This window comes from Otolemur garnettii, unplaced genomic scaffold (assembly GCF_000181295.1).
Source record: "Otolemur garnettii isolate 467f Iridium unplaced genomic scaffold, OtoGar3 scaffold00039, whole genome shotgun sequence".
NCBI classification, from domain to species: Eukaryota; Metazoa; Chordata; class Mammalia; order Primates; family Galagidae; genus Otolemur; species Otolemur garnettii.
Window position 1 is genome coordinate 15110564 of NW_003852434.1, and position 19429 is coordinate 15129992.

Consider the following 19429-nt stretch of genomic DNA (forward strand, 5'->3'; position numbering starts at 1 on the left):
GGCATCTGTGCTTCTAGACAGGGAGCTGCCTGGTCTTTCCTCTCATTTGCTGGTGACTTATTATCTATCATAAGGCCTGGCTTTTTCTCTCATTATCTTTCTCATGGGCCTTTTCTAGTGTTGCTGCTGCTGCCATTACTACTTTCCCATAGACTCCTTCTTGGCCGTATTTAGTACACACGTGTACAGATTGTTTATCTCTCTCCTGTTTCCCCTCCCTGGAGTGGTTCCATTTGTTAGCTCTGCCTCCTTCCCTCACCATACTTGGCACCGTGTGAAAGTGCCAGGTGCATGTTCCTTATCTGGAATGCTTGGGACCTGCAGTGTTGGGGACCTTGGACTTCCCTGGGTTTGAAATCCTTGCTTGCACATTAGGATATGACTTGGGGAGTCTGAACATGACATTCACTTGTCTACACCTCCTATCTATTGGCTGAGGCAAATGTAGACAGTATTTTACATAAGTTTTGACAGCATTGTCCCTGTGATCTGTCAAATGAGTGGTCGGGGTGGAATTCTCCCCTTCTGGCTTCATGTGGCCATCAAAACCTTTCAGATCTTAGAGCATTTCTGCTTTGAGTTTGAGGATTGGGGTGCTCAGCCTGTCTGTTTGCCTATTACTTATTGTCCTCACTAGTATTTTAAATTCAACGGGGCAGTAGCACTGTCATGTTCCTCACTATACCCTCGGTCTCTGGAACAGTGGACGCCCCTACAGCAGCGTTTAAAAAACAGTTGTTCAGTGGAAGTACTCCCAGATGCAATAGCTAATTTAGCCATTGTGCCGTAACTCTTCCTTCCAACTTCTATTTATGCCCTGTGGGTGTTCCATTCATCTTGCTCCTATTTCTCTCCGTCCAGCTTTCCATTTGCTCTCTCTAATTTGTTACTTTGCTCTGGGGGTGTTCTAACTGGGGGTGTTCTAATTGGTCTGATGAAAAAAGTCTCACTGATGGAACAAAAGACCATACTGAAGTCTCAAACCAATGATCGAAGTTCCATTCTCAGATTTCCACCTGTACTTACTGTTCGTCAGTGATGCCTTCAAAATTTCTTTGTAATTCTCTCCATTTAAGAGGCTATTATTCCCATAATATTTCTGTCACGATCTCTTGCCTCATCTCAGAACTCACCTTCTATCCAACAAGACTTTTCCCATGAGTCCTTTTAATAATTTTGGATGGTTCGTCTCCATCACCAGACCTTCCCTCCCTAAGCTGCATAACTTCATGCGAACTATTAAAAATGATATGTAGGGTCAGGTTTCTGCCTTTATCCTTTCTCTGCCTCAACTGTAATTCCATTCTTTCGGTTTTACATTGTCGAGTAACAAGGCCCCTCAAACTGAGGATATAACACAGCATCTATTTTATTACGTTCACAGACTTCATGCTAGAAATTCAGGAAGGGCAAGTGTGGATGGCTTGTGTTTAATCCAGAATGTCTGGGTCCTCATCCGGGAAGGGTCAGAAGACCAGGGGTTACTTGACTGGCTGACTTTGGAGGCTCTCTGGGGATTTCCCATTCATAGGCCTAGTGCCTGGGCCAAGTTGATTCTGAAGCTTGGACTGTCACCTGAGTGCTTGCATTTGGCCTCTCTGTACAGCTTGGGTTTCTCCCCTGTGGCTGCTGCGTTCCAATAGGAAGCATGTGGAGGGAGGGTGTCCTCTGAGACAGGGGCAGAAGTTGTAGCATTTAGGCCCAGAATGTCATGCAGTGACATTGCTACCACAGGATTTTGGTTCCAAGTGAGCCGGGAAGGAAAGCTGCCCTGGATTTGAGGGAAGGGAGTGAAACTCCACCTCTCGTGAGGGTGCTAGGGCCACGCTGAGAATGGCGTGTGGGGTAGGAGGCGTGGTGTCATGGCCATCCGTGGAAGGTGCAGGCAGGCACAGTGGCCTGCAGTCGGTGTGCCCTGAGGCCTCACTGTTCAAGGTGTAGGGTGGAGACCGGAAGCATCAGTGTCACCTGAGAGTTTATCCAAGATTCTGAACTTTGAGGGCCCAGCATGCTCCCCTGGGCGTGACTCTCAGACCACTGAACTGGAATCTGCATTCTGACAAGATCTCAAGATGATTCATTTCCACTTTAGAGTCTGAAAACCCTACCCCAGGAGATACCAGACCTGATGTGGGTTTCCCATATCCACCCAGCAGCAGCAGCCGCAAGGGAGCAGTTACTGCACTGCTGGTTCATAAGCAGAATTCCTGTAAGTCACACCTGTCCTTGCTGATTTCAATTCTGTCAATGTTGACTATGATCTAGCATGTTCTCTCTTTAGGAATAGGGCTCTAACATATATCCTCAGAACGTGGCATAAGGCACAATCATAGCTTTAATAATAATTAGTTACTAATCTCCAGGACTCATGAACTTTTGGAATGGCCATGTATTTTGGTATGTATAATAATGATATTTTGAATAATTTCTAAGATAAACAATAAGATATGGCTCTGCATCCGTAGCACAGTAGTTACGGTGCCAGCCACATACACCAAGACTGGCAAGTTGGAACCCAGCCTGGGCCAGCTAAACAACAATGACAAATGCAACAAAAATTAGCTGGGTGTTGTGGTGGGTACTTATTGTCCCAGCTACTTGGGAGGCTGAGGCAAGAGAACCACTTAAGCCCAAGAGTTTGAGGTTGCTGTGAGCTGTGATGCCACTCCATAGAGTGCGACATAGTGAGACTTGGTCTCAAAAAGAAAAAAGTAAAATATTTTTGGAGTTTACATTTCCCTTCAACTATTTTTTAATTGTTAGAATTTCTAATTCCCTTCAACTATTTTTTAACTGTTAGAATTTCTAATGCTTTTCCTGTTTTCTGCTGAATTAAAGAACATAATTTTTCATTTTTTCTCATAACTGTGAAGACCTCTTGAGTCATTCTATTAACTCTTAAAAACTTGTGAAATGTGTACAGTATTTATTTTTTACAGTATTTATTTATTATATCTTTAGTTGGTGACTAGTATATATTTTAATTATTACATAGGGCTTAATTCATAGGTTCCATTTACTCATGCTTCCTTTAAATAGTCATCTTAAAATTTGTTATGGAGTAAAGGAATAAACCTCCAAAAATCCATTTTGATTGGCACATTATTTTTAAGCAATTTTTCTCAAACTATAATTTCCAGGCAACTACTATTTGTGGCATTGAAGTGCTTGTTAAAATTGAAGGCTTCTGATCTCCATCCCAGTCCATTTGAATCAGACTCTCTGGAGTTATAACATGGAAAAGTCTCTGAGGTTGGGACCTAAATTCTTTGGCACACTATATTTTGTGACCTACTTTCATAGGAGTTAACTGTATTAGTCTTACAATCATATTTTATGTTATTTCTTATGGGAATAAGTGGGTCTTGGGATATTGGCAGGGAGCAACTTTTCAAATTCATTTGTTTCCTGGGAGCCTGAATATTGGAATATAATTTAAACAATAGAATAATTGAATTGGAAGATGTTTTAGAGATTATCTAGTCAAACTCTTTTAATTTTTCAAATTATGAAACTGAGCCCCAGAGAGTTTAAATGGCTTTTCAAGAGGAACGCTAATTAATAGCAAAGCTGTGACCTGAACCCGTGTTCTGTTTCAGCCAAGCTGGGGTTTCTCCTTCATGGTAAGGCAGGAGAGGTTCATCTTATTTTTAAGCCTGGACGTCATCATTTTAATGGAAGAAGCATGAGGGAGATAATGAACATTTAACAGAAGGGCTCTGTTGGTTTCCTGGGGTGGTTAATAAAATTAAGTTTTAGAATCTTTGATCCTATCATGGCTTCAGTCATCTAAAATGTTTTCTTAGAGGTTTTTTTATACATACATGTCCTATAAACCTCATCATGAGTCAGAAAAATTGCCAGGTGAAGTGCCTTACATGCAAAACCAGACCAGATACATGAGGCGATGATTTACGCTCTTTTGAAAAGGATCCAAGGTTTTCTTTAAATGAATAGAAACATTTGTACACCATAAATTCCATAAATGTCAAATGCTTATGAAAAACATTTTCACCCAGATTGTTAGGGCTTTCTGAACTGAGGGTGGGTGAAACTCTCCCAGCCAGTCTCCGAATTCAGTTTCCTGAGCACGGTCCTTCCTCCTCCTCCTCTTCACTTGCTGTGTCCCATCCTTAAAGCTGTTACATAATTTCATGCTTTCAACTTTCTATTTCTTTTCACAAAGGAAAAAAATAATGAAGCTCTATTTTCTGTGTCTTAACATGACTTGACATTCTACCTTTCTTTTTGGAATTTTAGCAATAAACGTAGTACTCCGTCTGCTGGGCACCTCTGTAGCAGATACATAATAACAGGACAGGTGACAGAGCGGGGCTGGAGTGACTTCCTACCGTGCTGTAGAGGCAGGCGGGAGCCCCAGGGCACAGTCTGTCTCTGCCCCTCACTTGTGCTCTTTCTCTCTTCCATGTGACCAGTCCCCTGGCAGCATAGAGACATTGGACCAGCCTTTCTTCTCTTCTTTCCTCCCTCTTTCCCTCCTTTTATTCTGTTTTCTAGCTTTGGGTTGCAGGTGGGTGCTCTTTGCCGTCTCCTCATTCCCACTCCTGTTCGGTGAGGTGTTGGAGCCCGGGCAAAGGCACATGTGTGCCTCACCTCTGTTCCTCGTGACCTCATTTGACGTGGGACAGAAGAGCTTAGCTGGGAGCCTCAACACAACCAGACAAATACCAGGGACATTGCCACAGCCACATGACTATTAGCGGAAGAGACTTGGGAAGAAGGAGAAGGCAGCGGGATGCCCTGGGTCCCACTCTCACCTCAAGTGGGAAGTTCCTGCACCTTTCAGCTTAGTCTGTTTTCAGTTACGTGGGAATGAGGGGTGTGACCTTCAAGTGACCAATGAAGCCCCTGGGTTCTGAGGGGTGTTGGGGGAGTGGGCAGGTAAGAGGAAGGTTTGGAAGGGAACAGGTCACTGCGTTCAGGGCTTTTGGAAATTGGCCCTGCTAACACCTTTGCACCTGTCAGGCTTCTGACTTAGGGAACTGAAAAGGACACGTATGTTGCTTTAAGCCATCACATTTGTGATGACAATTTGTTACAACAGCAATAGAAGAACGATACAGGGCTAATGTTTTTTCCAGCCACTTAACTTAATTTTTAGGAAAACACACTAGAAAGAAGTGGAGTAGATGACTTTGATTCGGCTTTTTGTTGTTGACATTGTTTATTTGATTTGCTTTATGTTTTGCAAAACAATGAAAAGTAACAAAAAACAAGAAACATCTGGTTTGGTTCAGATATGCCTTCTGCCAAGATTAGTCAGGTGGTAGTTTGTGAATGTGTGGCGGCCCAGTGACTTAGGATCAAACACCCAAATAAAAAATAAATTTTATACAGTTCATATCTGTGTCCATTGTATAAGATAAATCACTAAGAAATTAAGGGAAAGCAAGATTGGGGTTAGGAACTATCACATTTTGCTAAGAATGATAAAAATGATAATTTCTGTCTCCCCACCCTTTTAGGAATACTTATTTATTTGTGAAATATTAGCTAGTGTTCAACATGCTGACATCATAAAATTTACACATTTCCTGAAGATGTGCTTTCTGTTTCAGATTAACTGAACCATGATGTTTTACTTTAGCTTGACATATAGGACTTCTAATTTTTCCCCTTCTTCAGACAAAGAATACGTAGCAGTTTATGTGCATTCATATAATAAGATATTTAAAATAGAGTAAGTCACTGAGAAGAGAAAATCAGAGAAGGAAAATAATGTCTCAGAAAAAGTCAGTATCCAAGGATTTCTGGCACCAGATGGTCCTAGAGGTACAGATTTGACCCTGAGTTTTCTCGGAGACACTAACTGGTTACATATGATACCGTGGCTAGCAAATAAAATGAACCAATTTCTAGGAGAAGCAAAACTGTTCCTACTACTAAAATTTGTGGGAACATTTTTTTCCTGGATTCTCACATAGCAATCAGAAGATGATAATGAGAAAAATTCTTAATGACAAATTTACTGTTATTAAAATAATGAGCTTCCCAGGGCTGTCTTTGTATATAATCACTTTCCTCATAGGTTTTTACCACTTTAGTGCAGTCAGATGAAAGCAATCCTACATGGAGTCCAAATAAGGGTGACTTGTAATGGAGATTAGGGAAATAAGAGGAATTAGGAGAAAATATTATAGAAAATCTTTTAGTCTTCAGGAAATCTTTATAGCATTTTATTAATACTTCTTGCCACTTATGTTTTGAAAAGAATCAGGCAGCAGGGGCTTAGAGAGTGTGCTCTCTAGTTAAGGTGGTGAAACAGAGATGTCTAACGTCCCTAATTAAGGCTGGATCCATTTGCTTTAGCAGTTCATTGAATTGTAGGTTGAGATGGCATAATTTTTTTTTCTTAAACTTAGCACTCCACCATGTCTACTTGGCATATTGGTAGATGTTTGAGGAAGCAGCACGGTGAGGTGGTGAGCAGCAGACTGCATTTTCCCGAGCCCTTCCTTAGTGAACCAAGATGGTGCCGCCATGTCACGGAGGCATGACGAGGCCTTCTGGAATGTTATATCGACATTGTTCCCTCTCTTATACACAATATTATTATAAAATTCTCTCTCTGTCTTTTCCAGACATTTTAAACTCATTGCTGCTTTTCAGTGCTACAACCTACTGTAACGTTATAACCAATTTAGCACAAAAAGTGGATATTTCTAAGAGAAAACCTTGTAATTTTGTGTCAAACTCCTTAAAATGTCATTCAGACTGATTTTTTTTATTTAAGTTGAGTTAGGTACAGTTTAGTCTTTTCTTGGTGACTGATACTTATTATTATAGACATACAACAACTGGCATTCTGTATTTGTTGCAGGACTTTATAACTTAAAGGGCATTCAGAGACACGGTCTCGTCTGAAACCCCCTGTGCTCCTGGCCCCATGTGTGTTTGCCACTTACACTCTGGTGAGTGACAAAACCATCTAACCTGGTTTATTAGCCTTGGACACCACACATGGCTGCAGGGACCCTCCCAGTGGGTAGGAGTGTGGCCTTTGTGGTAGGTGTTTCCATCCTTAGTGGCTATTTGACTTAATCCTGGACTCTGGCAGTGTTTGGGTTGAGGGAAGAGTTGACCAGATGAGAGGGGAATTTTGAGGCTAACTTTTTAGCATAGATCATTGTTTCATAAATGTCCTTCCAAAATGCTGTCAACAGGATGATGTGAAGAATTAATCAAACCAAAATATGTTTAATATAATGTGCTTAGTGTTATATATAATACTAAGTATAGTATATACATATATATATTTAAATCAATGTTAAATCTTGGAAAATAGTTTGAGAAATACAATAAATATTTCCTATAATATCACATGGGATTATAATGGTAAATGTGGATGGCTTTGTGTTATAAAGGGACATTTATAAAATATTATCTTACTGTCATATATTGATTCATGATAAAGATGAATTTAAAATTATTCATCTGTTTAAACAGACTCCCTTATGAGCATATATAGTTTTCTGTGTGACATTTCTAAACACTTCTACACTGTAAAATTCTGGTAGTGTTATAAATAATACCAATACTTGGAACGCCATGCTCTGAGACCTTTTGGTTTGTGCACATTGGGCTTTATGCCTGCAAGTCACTCTGTTGTCACATGCACTCAGTGTATCCATTGGAATAAAACAGAAGGGCCAGGGAGCAGCAGGATCGTCACTTATGTCAGGGCAAAACAGTGCTTCATCTGTGAGCTCCCCCAAAGCACTTGTTGAATATGTGACAACCTCAGTGAGCATGTTAGTGAATAAAAAGCCTTCAATATTTTATTAGTGCTGATGACTTTTTTCTCCCTGAAGTCTGCGTGGTCTTACCTGCAAGCTCAGACTATAAACAGTTACTCCGTCTCTGGTAGCTACTGAGAGAGACGCTCACAGTGTGCGGGCAGGGCTGTGGAAGACACCACTTGTGATGCTATGAGTGGTTTAGAATCTGAGGTGTATGTGTTTCTACCATGTGCATTAATCACAGTAATGTAATTACTATGATTACATCAATTTATTCTCCCACCCTCCCTCTAATACGAGGCACATACCTTGAGGCAGGTGCTTTCTAGCTCCTGGACACCACACAGCAGCAGACAAGCCACACCCGTGCCGCAGGACACTTGCACCTGTGCCGCAGGACGCTGCTCCCAGGTGGCAGACCCTCCTCTAGTCGGGCCTTGAAGGAAGCCCAGGGAAGGGGAAGCTACCGCAGGGAAGCAGGGTAGCGCCAGTGGGAATAGCCCATGGGATTAGAACAGAAGGAGTGAGGGGTAAAGTGTTCTGAGCAGCTGAGAAAATAGACAGGGCTGGGGGCAGACAGCCGTACAGGCCTGTCAGGAGCCAAATGACGCCAGATGGCCACCCATCCCCACCCGATGGCCGCCCATCCCCACCCCGGAGAGTATGCTAACCTTTATCAGATAAGGAGCTGCTTTTCCCTTATCAGACAAGGAGCTGTTCTTCCCAGAGAAGCCATAAAATGTTTCAGACACATCGTTTACATTCCCAGCAGGAGATTGATGCAAGCTCTAACTCCCACATTCCTCTACCCCACCTCTTGTCTTCTCTGAGTGCTATAAAAACTGACCTATTACCTCCATTAAAACAGACCTTGACAAGAAATCTGCTTGGTCTCGTTCCTCTTTCTCGCCTATTCTTTTACAGGCTGGGTCCCCCTCGCCCCACGAATAACCGTGTCCTGCAGGACGGGACACAGGCCTCTGTCTGGGGGATGAGGTTTTAGGGAATTCCTGGGGGCGTCTCCTGAGGTGGTGAGGGCATTCCTTGGCCTCCCTCCAACCTCCTGATGGACTTCTCTTCCTCCTTTCTTTTAACAGTTTAAGCTGTTGCCACTGAGAAGATGTGTCCCACGTCCAGTTTGTTCATGGCTTTGGCCATTTGTCTGGGTTACAGTTCTTTGCTTCCCCACTGCTTGTCAGAAATTTCCATCACTACTTTAGGTGAACATGGTTAAGATAAAATGAAATAACTTATTCTTGCCTTCCAGCCAGCTTCCCCTGTAGGCATTTCTGCTTCTGGGAACGTGAGCGCTCGTTTTCTAGTCATGTCACCTTGAAACCAAGGCATGGTCTTAGCTGGCAGCTTGCTTCTTCCTTCTCCCTGTTTTCATATTTAAGAAATATGTATTGAGTAACTGTTTTGTGTCAGGCATTCTTTCAGGCACTGGGAGACACAGTAAACAAAACAAACCAGAAGTAAATCCTGACGGGCAGGCTGGGCTGGGAGGCTGAGCATGGGCAGCAAACACAGCAGGCTGTACAGTGTCCTGAGCTGTGGGTGCAGGGTCAGGAGGCAGGTGGGCAGTCAGGGTTTGCTTCTCTGAGAAGTTTACACTTCCGCAAGGCCTCGGGCATGTGGAATCCTAGAAGCAGATTCCAAGTAGAAGAAGGAGCCAGCTGCAAAGGTCTCAGAAGCACCTGCTGGGGTATTCAAGGACGGGTGGGCAAGCAGCCTATCGTGGCTAGAATGGAACCAGCAGGGGAGAGAGGGAGCAGGTCAAAAGCTGACGGCATCTCTAAGTTGCTGCTGCTGGGATCAGGGATGCTTCAGGTGGGCTTTAAGTGGAGTAAGAAGGAGAGACCTTAGAAGGTTTTGAGGAGAGGAGCTTACATTCTGTAAGGGACCCAATACATTTTTTTTCCATATAATCGCTTTTGAATTAATTCCTCATTTCCGTTCTCACTCCCCTTTTCTCTCCCCATTGCCACCTTTGCCACCGGGACTGTTACTTCTGCTTCTTGCTTGCTCTCTAGGCTTTCATCCCGTCTGACTTAGACCCAGCTGAAGAGCACTGTGCTGTCGTCCATCTCATCCACATTCGCTCTCTCTCCCTCTGTCTTTTCTTTCCTTCCTCTTCCTCTCCTTCCTTCTCCCCTCTCTTCTTCCTCTTCTGTTTTCCACTCCCACATATTGAAATTCAGACCCTGGGCAGTGCCCCTGCTCCACATGCTGTCCCCAGAGCCACCTGCACAGCCTCTTCTCTGAAGACAGGCTCCCTCACCTGCTGCCCACCATGCGCTTTCCCTCTCCACACCCTTCACTCGCACCTGCGCTGCCCACCTGGGACGCCTTCCTCACCTGGGACGCCTTCCTTACCTGGGACTCCTTCCTCAGGTCGCCAGTACAGCATCCTCCCATCTTCGGAAAACCACCAACAGTTTCTAAAAATGCTTCACCCTCTCACTCACACCACACATGAACCACTCACACATGTAGTTTTTCATCAGAAGTTTATCGAGCACATATGTTGTGGCAGAAATTGTAATTGTAATGGAGTGTGAGGATTCGAAGGTGAATTGAGACAGATGTCCCTGCCTCAGTGCCACAGTCCTGTGGGGAGACAGGGAATGAAAAGTTTAACACTGAGGTAAACCCAACCCTGAAATTTGTGTTAAGGGCCAGGAGACAAGAGGACTCATTGCTTTGAGTCAGAATGATGGGCTGTGATGGGACCTGAGATAGATGGGGGTAACTGACTTTTGTGGGTAAGGAAGTGAGAAAATCAAATCATTTTAAGAAATTAACATTTAAGCTTGGACCTGGAGAACGGAAAACAGCCAGCTGAGGGACGTGTCTCATGAGTACAGGAACGTGGCACCAGCTGAGGGTGGCCACAGGCCAGATGGCACAGGGCCTTGTGGGCTATGGCGCTAAGTGCAGTTCTAAGTGCCACGAGAAGCAATTGGAGTGTTTTAATCAAAGGAGCGACATGATTTTATTTGAGGTTGAGACTTCCATCCGTTCACCAAAATCCACTCATCTCCCCTCCCTGGTATACAGCAGACTGGTTTCCTGGCCTCTTTGCAGTCCGCTGTGAGCTGTAGAACCAGACCCTGCCCATGGAGGTTGGTGGAAATGGCAAATCCCACGGCCAGGGCTGGCTCATAAAAGGCTCCGACTGGACATCCTCATGCTGCTTTCCCTCCCGAGTGGGCAAACTGGGAAGCTTGTTTTTGAGGTGACAGAGCCGCTGTCCACCTGCATGGACATCCAGCCTGGGAGTGTCCCACACCTTGGTGCGGGTGGGACAGAAGCACCTGGTGCTTTGAGCCTCGACTTGCTGAGTCCACTTGTTGGCACATTCTAGTCTGTCCAAACTAGAAGATGACTTGAAAAGGAGTGTGGCTGCCGTGCTGGGTGAAGATGTGAGGCAGTGTGAACACAGCAGTGCTGAGGTGAAGGTTTCCTATGATGCGGACTTGAAGCATTTCAGCTGGAATTAATACTGGATAATTTTGGGGAAAAAGCAACATCTCCCACTGATGATCTGCAGTGTATGGGGAGATAGTGGAGGGAAACATAGTCTTATGGATTTGACTATCAACTGCCATGTCAATTACTTTCTGGAATTTCCACAACATACCTCACTGAATACCTTCAGGCTTGTATTTTTTGTATTTGACAAGATTTAATCAAATGAGGACAAAGGAATTATATCTCTGACAATTTGTTTTCTATGGTGTCTACTCAATGCTTCATATATATATAAAGTTTTCCATTAAACTTAATGTGGGCATGTTCCCTACTATTTATTCATTTTTCTGTCCATGGAACTACTGGAGGTCACTGTATCACCTTTGCCTGGTCACTAATGTCATCTCACCCTGACTTAAATGTTCTTGCTTTCTAAGTGAGATGCTTAGTTGTGTTAAATTTTATTTTGCTGGTGGCCTAGTGGGGGAAAGTAATACCATGGGACCTGGAATTTGAATGTTTGCCACAGAAGATGTGGAGAAATGTTTCAGGGGGGTGCATGTGGGCTAGTCTAGCCTGCCATCCCGATCTCCTTCAAACCCTCTGCCCATTGCTCAGAGCTGCTGACTGCTTCAGGGTGCTATTTCTGCCGGTCAGACCCTCAGCTGGGAGCACCATCATGGTCTAAGGAAAGAGTCTCTGCAGGCCCAATGAACAGGGTGGGGTGTGTGCGCCTCTGCAAAGATGAGGAAGGTGGAAGTGACGGAGGGCGTGCTGGTGGGAACAGGAAGGTGAAAGGAGTGTGGGAGACTGCACGGAGCATGGTGACTCAGTAGATCTCTGTGGGGGATGGCAGGGAGTGTGGTGACCCAGTAGATCACCGTGGGAGATGGCTTGGAGTGTGGTGACCCAGTAGGTCACTGTGGGGGACGGCACGGAGCGTGGTGACCCGGTAGGTCACTGTGGGGGATGGCACGAAGTATGGTGACCCGGTAGGTCACTGTGAGAGATGGCACGGAGCATGGCGACCCGGTAGATCACTGTGGGGGATGGCAGGGAGCATGGCGACCTGGTAGATCTCTGTGGGAGACAGCACGGAGCGTGGTGACTCAGTAGATCTCTGTGGGGGACGGCATGCAGCGTGGTGACTCAGTAGATCTCTGTGGGGGATGGCACGGAACATGGAGACCCAGTAGATCACCGTGGGAAATGGCCCAGAGCGTGGTGACTCAGTAGATCACTGTGGGAGATGGCACAGGGCATGGCGACCCAGTAGATCACCGTGGGAGACGGCATGGAGAGTGGTGACTCAGTAGATCTGGTGCAAAGAAAAGACCAGAAGAAAGAGGAGCATGGAAACTCTGCCCCTGGTGAACTTCAGCTCATAAACTGATATAGCAACAGACTTATGTTTCTAAGATAAAGCCAGCGCATGCCTCCTGCTGTGAACAGAGGGTATTAGTGATGGCCCTGGACTCTTTAACCTGTTCTGTGTTTACTGTGTGTGTGCCCAGTTGGATGTTTTTAATGGACATTATGAATCCATCCATGCCCAAGAAGGGAAAAAGCCAGGAGTATTGAAAATACCAGTAATAAGAAATATGTGAATATGACATAATGTTGAAGAAATTAAAAGGAAAATTGCAAAACATGAGAAAACATTGGAAATAGTATTTGTAGAGGAGAAGAATCCATTGACATTGAACAGCTTTGAAGAGGGAAGAATTAATCATTCCACTTATGAAAAATACTGGGTATTTTCACAGTACAGGAGTAGATAAAAGTTGCCAGATGAGGAAAAAAAAAAAAAAACACCTACGCGTAGCAGTGTCTGTCTGGAAGGTCTGCGTCTCTGCTCAAGGACCACTGGTGAAGGGTAGGAGTTGTTCCAGAAGGTAAGGACCAAGAACGGTGGGGTTGCTTTGGTGATGTTCTCCTGCAAGATGCGGCTCCATAGTTTCCAGGGCAGTCTGTGTGTGCACAGGATGAAGTGGGTAGAGATGTGGCACCAGAGCTGCCGCAGCTTGCAGGAGTCCCAGGTGGAGTATCCAGGGGAAGAAGGTGGAGAGCCTTGTCTGGCGGCAGCAGTCAGAAAAGAAGAGGGGCCAGAACTGCCCGAAACGGGACAGCTGCGTTCAAAGCGTCCTAGCTGGAAGCACCTGCTCTGGGTGGGGGGGCGCCTCCCTTTCATGACTCCATGATGGCAGAAAAACATGAAACTTACTAAATGCAGAATATAAATGTCTTAACACAATAACTAAGAAAATGTCGTGAAGGCTATGTAACCAGTTTGATGAAAATATTTCAAATTGTATATAAAACTAGCACATTGTACCCCATGACTGCATTAATGTACACAGTGATGATTTAATAAAAAAGAAACATCAGACTGATAGTTAGAAGGGTAAGAAACACTCTCTTGACTATAATCCATGAGAGACAATGACCTTATAGGTGAAAATATAGAAGAAGTTAAAGAACTCAGGAAAAAAATAAGACCTCTAAATCTCTTACATGTTTTCAAAATAATTACGATTCCTACACTAATTATTTATTCAATTTTGCTTTCAAATGAATATGTTAACAGTTAAACAAATGCTACATATTATTATATGAACTTTAAAGGATAAACGTGACTGAAGCTACCCGATGTATGTGGAGTTAGTGCTCAAGGAAGGACGCAGTTCAGACAAACCATCATTGGTCCTGAGCTGTAGTACTGGGTACAGCCCTGGTGTTTTCTAAATAATCAAAGGATGAAAGAAAGTCAGAAAAAAACAATAGAGAGATAGAAAGAATTGGATCAAATTCCAGATGGATGGAATAGGATAGGGTTTTTAGTGTGAAAGGAAGAAAAAAATATATATGTATAATGTATTATATATGTGTATAATATATATATTATGAAGTTAGATTAAGCAAGGACAAATATGAGTTAGTTCTTCAAATTAATAAATATTATAAATGTGAGGTTTCCACAGCATGTTAAAGAGGCTATTTAAAGACAGAAATAACTGAGCATAGCACAGAACTCCTCCGAGACATGCCACAGTGTTAGGGGAAGGAGATGTATTTTAAAAAAGCAAACTTATGATGCATGGACAGCAGCTCCACCATGGTCATTGTGGGAAATTAGGTATCTTTTTTATCTCAGATTAATATAAATGTTCATACTATTAGGTTACATTGTTTGCATTTGTAAGGCAATGTCCGAGTTGTATTTTGAGCCTCTCACCCAGGAGGTGAGCCACACACCCCTACAATGTGCCCGTTAGCCGGGGCTTACTGAGGTTTCCCCTTCCCCATTCTGGAATTTGAAATGTGTTTTTCTCTCATGTAGGTCTGTAGTTGTTCATCTACTGGTTTCAAACTAGTATTGAGTACCTGGGAGGCTTGTTTTTCCATCCTTGAGATGGAAGAATAAGGAGAATGTTACTAAGGAGAATGTTCTCCAGTTCCATCCAGGTTAATACAAAAGCTGTAAAGTCTTCATCTTTCTCACGGCTGAATGGTACTCCAGGTGTACATACCCCACAGTTTGTTAATCATTCATGGGTAGATGGGCACTTAGGTTGTTTCCACATCTTTGTGATTATGAACTGAGCTGCTGTAAACATTCAAGTGCAAATGTCCTGATGGTAAAATGATTCTTTTCCCTCTGGGTAGATGCCTACTACTGGGATTTCAGGATCAAATGGAAGGTCTACTTTTAGATCTTTGAGCATTCTCCAGACTTCTTTCTGAAGAGCCTGTATTATAGAAGTTTTGAGGATTCTCTAGACTTTCTCCCCCAAATGGTGTTGTTAGAGATGTTTGGGAGCTTCTGTGTCCCACAGAATTCCTTCTAGAGATAAAATACCAAGTGGAATGTGCAAATGCCCTTCTTCTGCAGTCTGATGAAATGTGTACCCTGAATGACTTCCTCATTCAGACCTGTGTAAATTTTGCTTCCTACCTTATATGAACTTTGTAAATCCCTATTATATATGAAATTTTATCTGGTGTAAATTATGGTTAGCCATTTTAAATAGAGAGCCAAATGTAGAAAGATAAAGTATTAGTTTTCACAAATTATATTCTTGCAATTTAAAAAGAAGTGCTCATGAGCTGAAGGTGATAGACACATGTTTTTAAACTAATCCTTTTTATGCTTAATCTAGGCTGGAATGATAAAAAGTGATAATGAAGAGTATTTCATTGAACCCTTGGAAAAAGGTAAACAGATGGAGGAAGAAAAAGGAAGGATTCACGTTGTCTACAAGAGGTCGGCAGTGGAGCGGGCCCCTGTCGACATGTCCAGAGACTACCACTACCCAGGTAGGTGTCTGTGACAAAGCTTAATGATGCAATATAGTTTTAGATGTTATGAAAACAACTCTCCCAGGAATTGAGAGAATGTGATTGTCGTGTGCTCTTGTATTATGTGGAGACAGCAAAAGCCTTGGTATTTGTAAACCATGGAGTACAGCTGCCTTTTAAACCTGCCCAGAGAAGTTCTGTGCTCTTGGTATCATTTCACCCCAGTGTGTCTTACGGCCTTGATGTGTCTGTTATTTATGATTTATTTTATGAAAACTTTTAAAAGTTTTACTTTAAAACTGTCTTTTCTCTAGTTTATGTTAAAATTTGGAAATACATATATTTGTGCTTTCCAGAAGTATCTAATTTATGCATTATTAATGTTATTTTAAAACTGTTAAAATAAGATACATTGGCATAACAAGGAGTTGCATTTTGTTGTAAGACCCGTGAGATGGATTTGTTTGGAAATAATTATCCTATTTCACTTTAAAGTCTGTTTTGCAAAACTTTTTTTCTCCATGGAGGAGACAATGAGTCAAATCCTTCCACTGAATTTTATTTCAAAGTCAGTGAGAGTAAAGTCAAGGTATGGCACGTGAACGTTTCCTATTTTTGAGCGTTTGTCTCAATGGAACCTGAAAAGAACTTGGTATGAAGGAGATATGCTTGTAAATTAAAGAGAGAAATTGTCCTCAGAGAAGAAAGGAAACTTAGGAATCTCTATGATTGGCCAAATCTCAGAAAGTCTGTGTTACTTTTGCCAGGACAACTTCTTAATGAAGAATAAGGACATTTCTCTGTGGGAAATGCCAGGGCTGTAAATAGTGTTCTCTGGCGATCATCTGTCTTCTGTGTAGCCTTTCAAGAGTTGCTACCTAGTCATTAGCTTGGTTTTCAGATGTTGCCCCTTCCCTTAATATCCTGTACTAGTGGGATAGTATAATTGAGGATAAGTTTAGAGTTGATACAGCCTGAACCTTTTTGAGGACTTTCTGTGTTGGAACAACAGGACTGTATTAGTAAATATGGCCATATGAGATGTGTGCCTGGCTTACACAGTGTGGACCAACACAGGGCAGTGAGCTTCTCAGTTACAACCTATATGAATAATAACTCAACAGCAATTTGCCCCCTCATCTTAGATTAGGACTTGGCCTTAGTACTTAATTCTTTACCTGTGAAAAAAAAAAAAAAGACATTGTGGGTGGTACCTGTGGCTCAAAGGAGTAGGCACCAGCCCCATATGCCGGAGGTGGCGGGTTCAAACCCAGCTCCAGCCAAAAACTGCAAAAAAAAAAAGAAAAGAAAAAGAAAAAAAGACATTATACCATTGCATCAAGTATTGGACATAACACAAATTGTTGAGTATAACATTCAACAGCAGTAGGTGCGTAGGGAAGGCTCGCTGGCGTTATCTCATAGCTGTTAATAATTAAGTATCTGGCAAAAGGTTTGCGCATTGAGAGTTTTGTGAACGTCAAATAGTCAGATGTTATTTGTCTTCAGGTTGTGCCTATGTGAATCTTATTCTCCATTGAGTTTTCATATTCTAAAAATGTCATGAAATGAGAAGACTAGTTATGTCAAAGAATAAATAGTACAACACTGCTTTTTCTGAAGGTCCCAGTTGCTGCATATTATTAATATGTAATATTTTTCAGAGCAATGGCTAAATATATTTCAGAAAAGCACATGTTATCGGATTGTCTGGGGCAACTGGAAGTCAGGTCAGCTGTGTGACTGTCCTCCCATTCATCTCATCTGTCATGAGTGTAGTTTCAGCAAGCTGTTTCCTGTTAGTATACTTCCGTCCCTGAAGGCATCTGTTTCTATAAATATTAGCTTGGTATTTACAGAAAGGAGAGATATTTTTCTTGAAATGTTGTAATATTTATTGTGTTTTTGATGATAGAATAGGAAAAGTAGCTTAGTAGTCAGAATATGTACATTTAAGTGAGTTGGATAGGATTAGGGAAATTTGGAACATTTTTTAAAGAAAATTATTCAAAATATCAGTTCTAGTAGCACCAACACTAACTCACTCAGTTTACAATAAGAGTTGTTTCAAGAATGCAGACATGGCCGAGTGTTTATTTCGTCTTTAGTCATGAATAGAAGTGTACCTTCTCAGAGGAGTGGGCCGCAAGTTACGGTAATGCATTGTGGAAAGTTTTCAGTGATCCTGGGTCAAAGCAAGGGAATTCTTTTAATTCTCAATCTTTTAAATTTTGAAGCAAAGTAAAACCATTCACTTCTCTAAGAATGCTCCATGATAAACCTTAATATGAACCTACTGACTTTCATTTTATTATTTATGATGTTCTGATTGAATTGAGTTGTGGGTAATATCAATTACCTTCTTCGAAAATCTTAAAATGTAACCATATATGTTGGAAGTGTAATTCTCTTCCCTGGGGTAGAAAGTAATTTAGAGTTACAACTCTTAAGTACCACGCTGTAGCTTTTAAATTACTCCAACTTCTTGGTCACAGAACTGAGAGCCAAGCTTTCTCACAGACGAAGTACCTTCCAAGTATAAATTAAGAATATCCTTTTATGTATTTCATCATTCTAAAATGTAAAATCAAACAAATTCTAAGTTAGAAAAGTATATTGATGTCTAAATGAAAACTAAAGTACCATATAACATAGTACTTTTTCTGGATCACTTTAAGATGTTATTTTAGGAGACATGTGATTTTTTTTTAATGAGTTATAGGCAGAGGAGTAAAATGCATAGGCTAATACTTAGAAAGAAATGTGTTTGAGAGCCACGGTCTTCATAAATTTCTCTGACAGCAGCAGTCCTCAGGGGTGTTCTGATCTCGGCAAGCTGTTCTGGCCCAGCGGGGTTCCGTCGGGGGGCCTGTCAATGCTCTGCCGTGTTGTGTAGTTGTCACAGTGATTGCCTGGATGTAGTTCTTGGCTTTGGCAGTTCAGCTCCCCAGAATTGAGTTTTGTAGTTTGCTGCAAGAGCTCTACGTTAAAATTAGTTAGGACCTAGGCTGGGTGAGTAGCAGTGAGATGGAGAGATGTAGCTCAATTGGAAAGAAATCAGATCTGATCTAGAAGACTAGAAAATTATCTTTCCCGAATCCAGAAATATAAAGTGAGAAACAGAAATAGGCTTGGTGAAGGATGGCAAGTGGGTGCAATTCTGGATAGATAAAGTTAGAAGATCCATTGAAATAGTGAATTAAAAATACATAGAGTATTCTCCTAGTCATGCCCCTAGTTAATGCATGTTGCAGTAGGGACGGGGAGGGGGGGAGATAATTAGCTCAGGAGTGAGGGGGCAGGTGCTGGCTTCTGGACAGTTGGCATGTCTCTGCCTGCCCTCAGCGCTCTCATTCCCACCTGTGTTACTGAGGATCAGAAGGTGGACATCGCACAGAACTGGGAGCCCATGAACGATATTTGCTGTAGGTGAGGCAGACAGTATGTCCTTAAAAAGTAAAACTAAACCCAGAAATGAAAACAAAATCATGTTTTCACCACCCTTTGAGAACCCTCAAGTGTTCTACTCGATCAAATGCAAACATCTATTTCTTTTCTCTGTGCCCTAAAAATATCCATTCGAGTTTTCAGCAAAAGTCACAGCTTTGAAACTGTTGAGATGATGTGTCATGTGGTTCAGACGAAACCCCCAGTCGGTCCACGGAGAGTAGATCCCCTTTCCTTGACTCTTCATGGAGAGGTTGCATTGTTTTTTGTAATGTGGAGAAATAGGAAGAGCTCTTTTAAAATATATTGAACTAAACAGTGAAATCGCAGACGCAGTGCTGCGCCTCATGATTACTCTTTTAAGAATAAGACCTAGAGCAGCTGTGTACTTCGCAGTGTAGATCATGGTGTCTTCTAGTGCAGAGCTGGCGGTGCTCACAGCGCAGAGC

General features: G+C 42.4%; 1 protein-coding gene across 1 annotated transcript in view; it reads left to right on the forward strand.

Annotated features, from left to right (window-relative positions):
* LOC100953671 (A disintegrin and metalloproteinase with thrombospondin motifs 3-like) overlaps window positions 1–19429 on the forward strand; it is a gene marked incomplete at its 3' end in the record, with an annotated part of 204915 nt that overhangs the window by 121761 nt on the left and 63725 nt on the right. The window contains exon 4 of the mRNA XM_012805323.2: window positions 15395–15551. Within this exon, the coding sequence (XP_012660777.1) occupies window positions 15395–15551 (157 nt within the window). The remainder of the gene's footprint in view (window positions 1–15394; window positions 15552–19429) is intronic.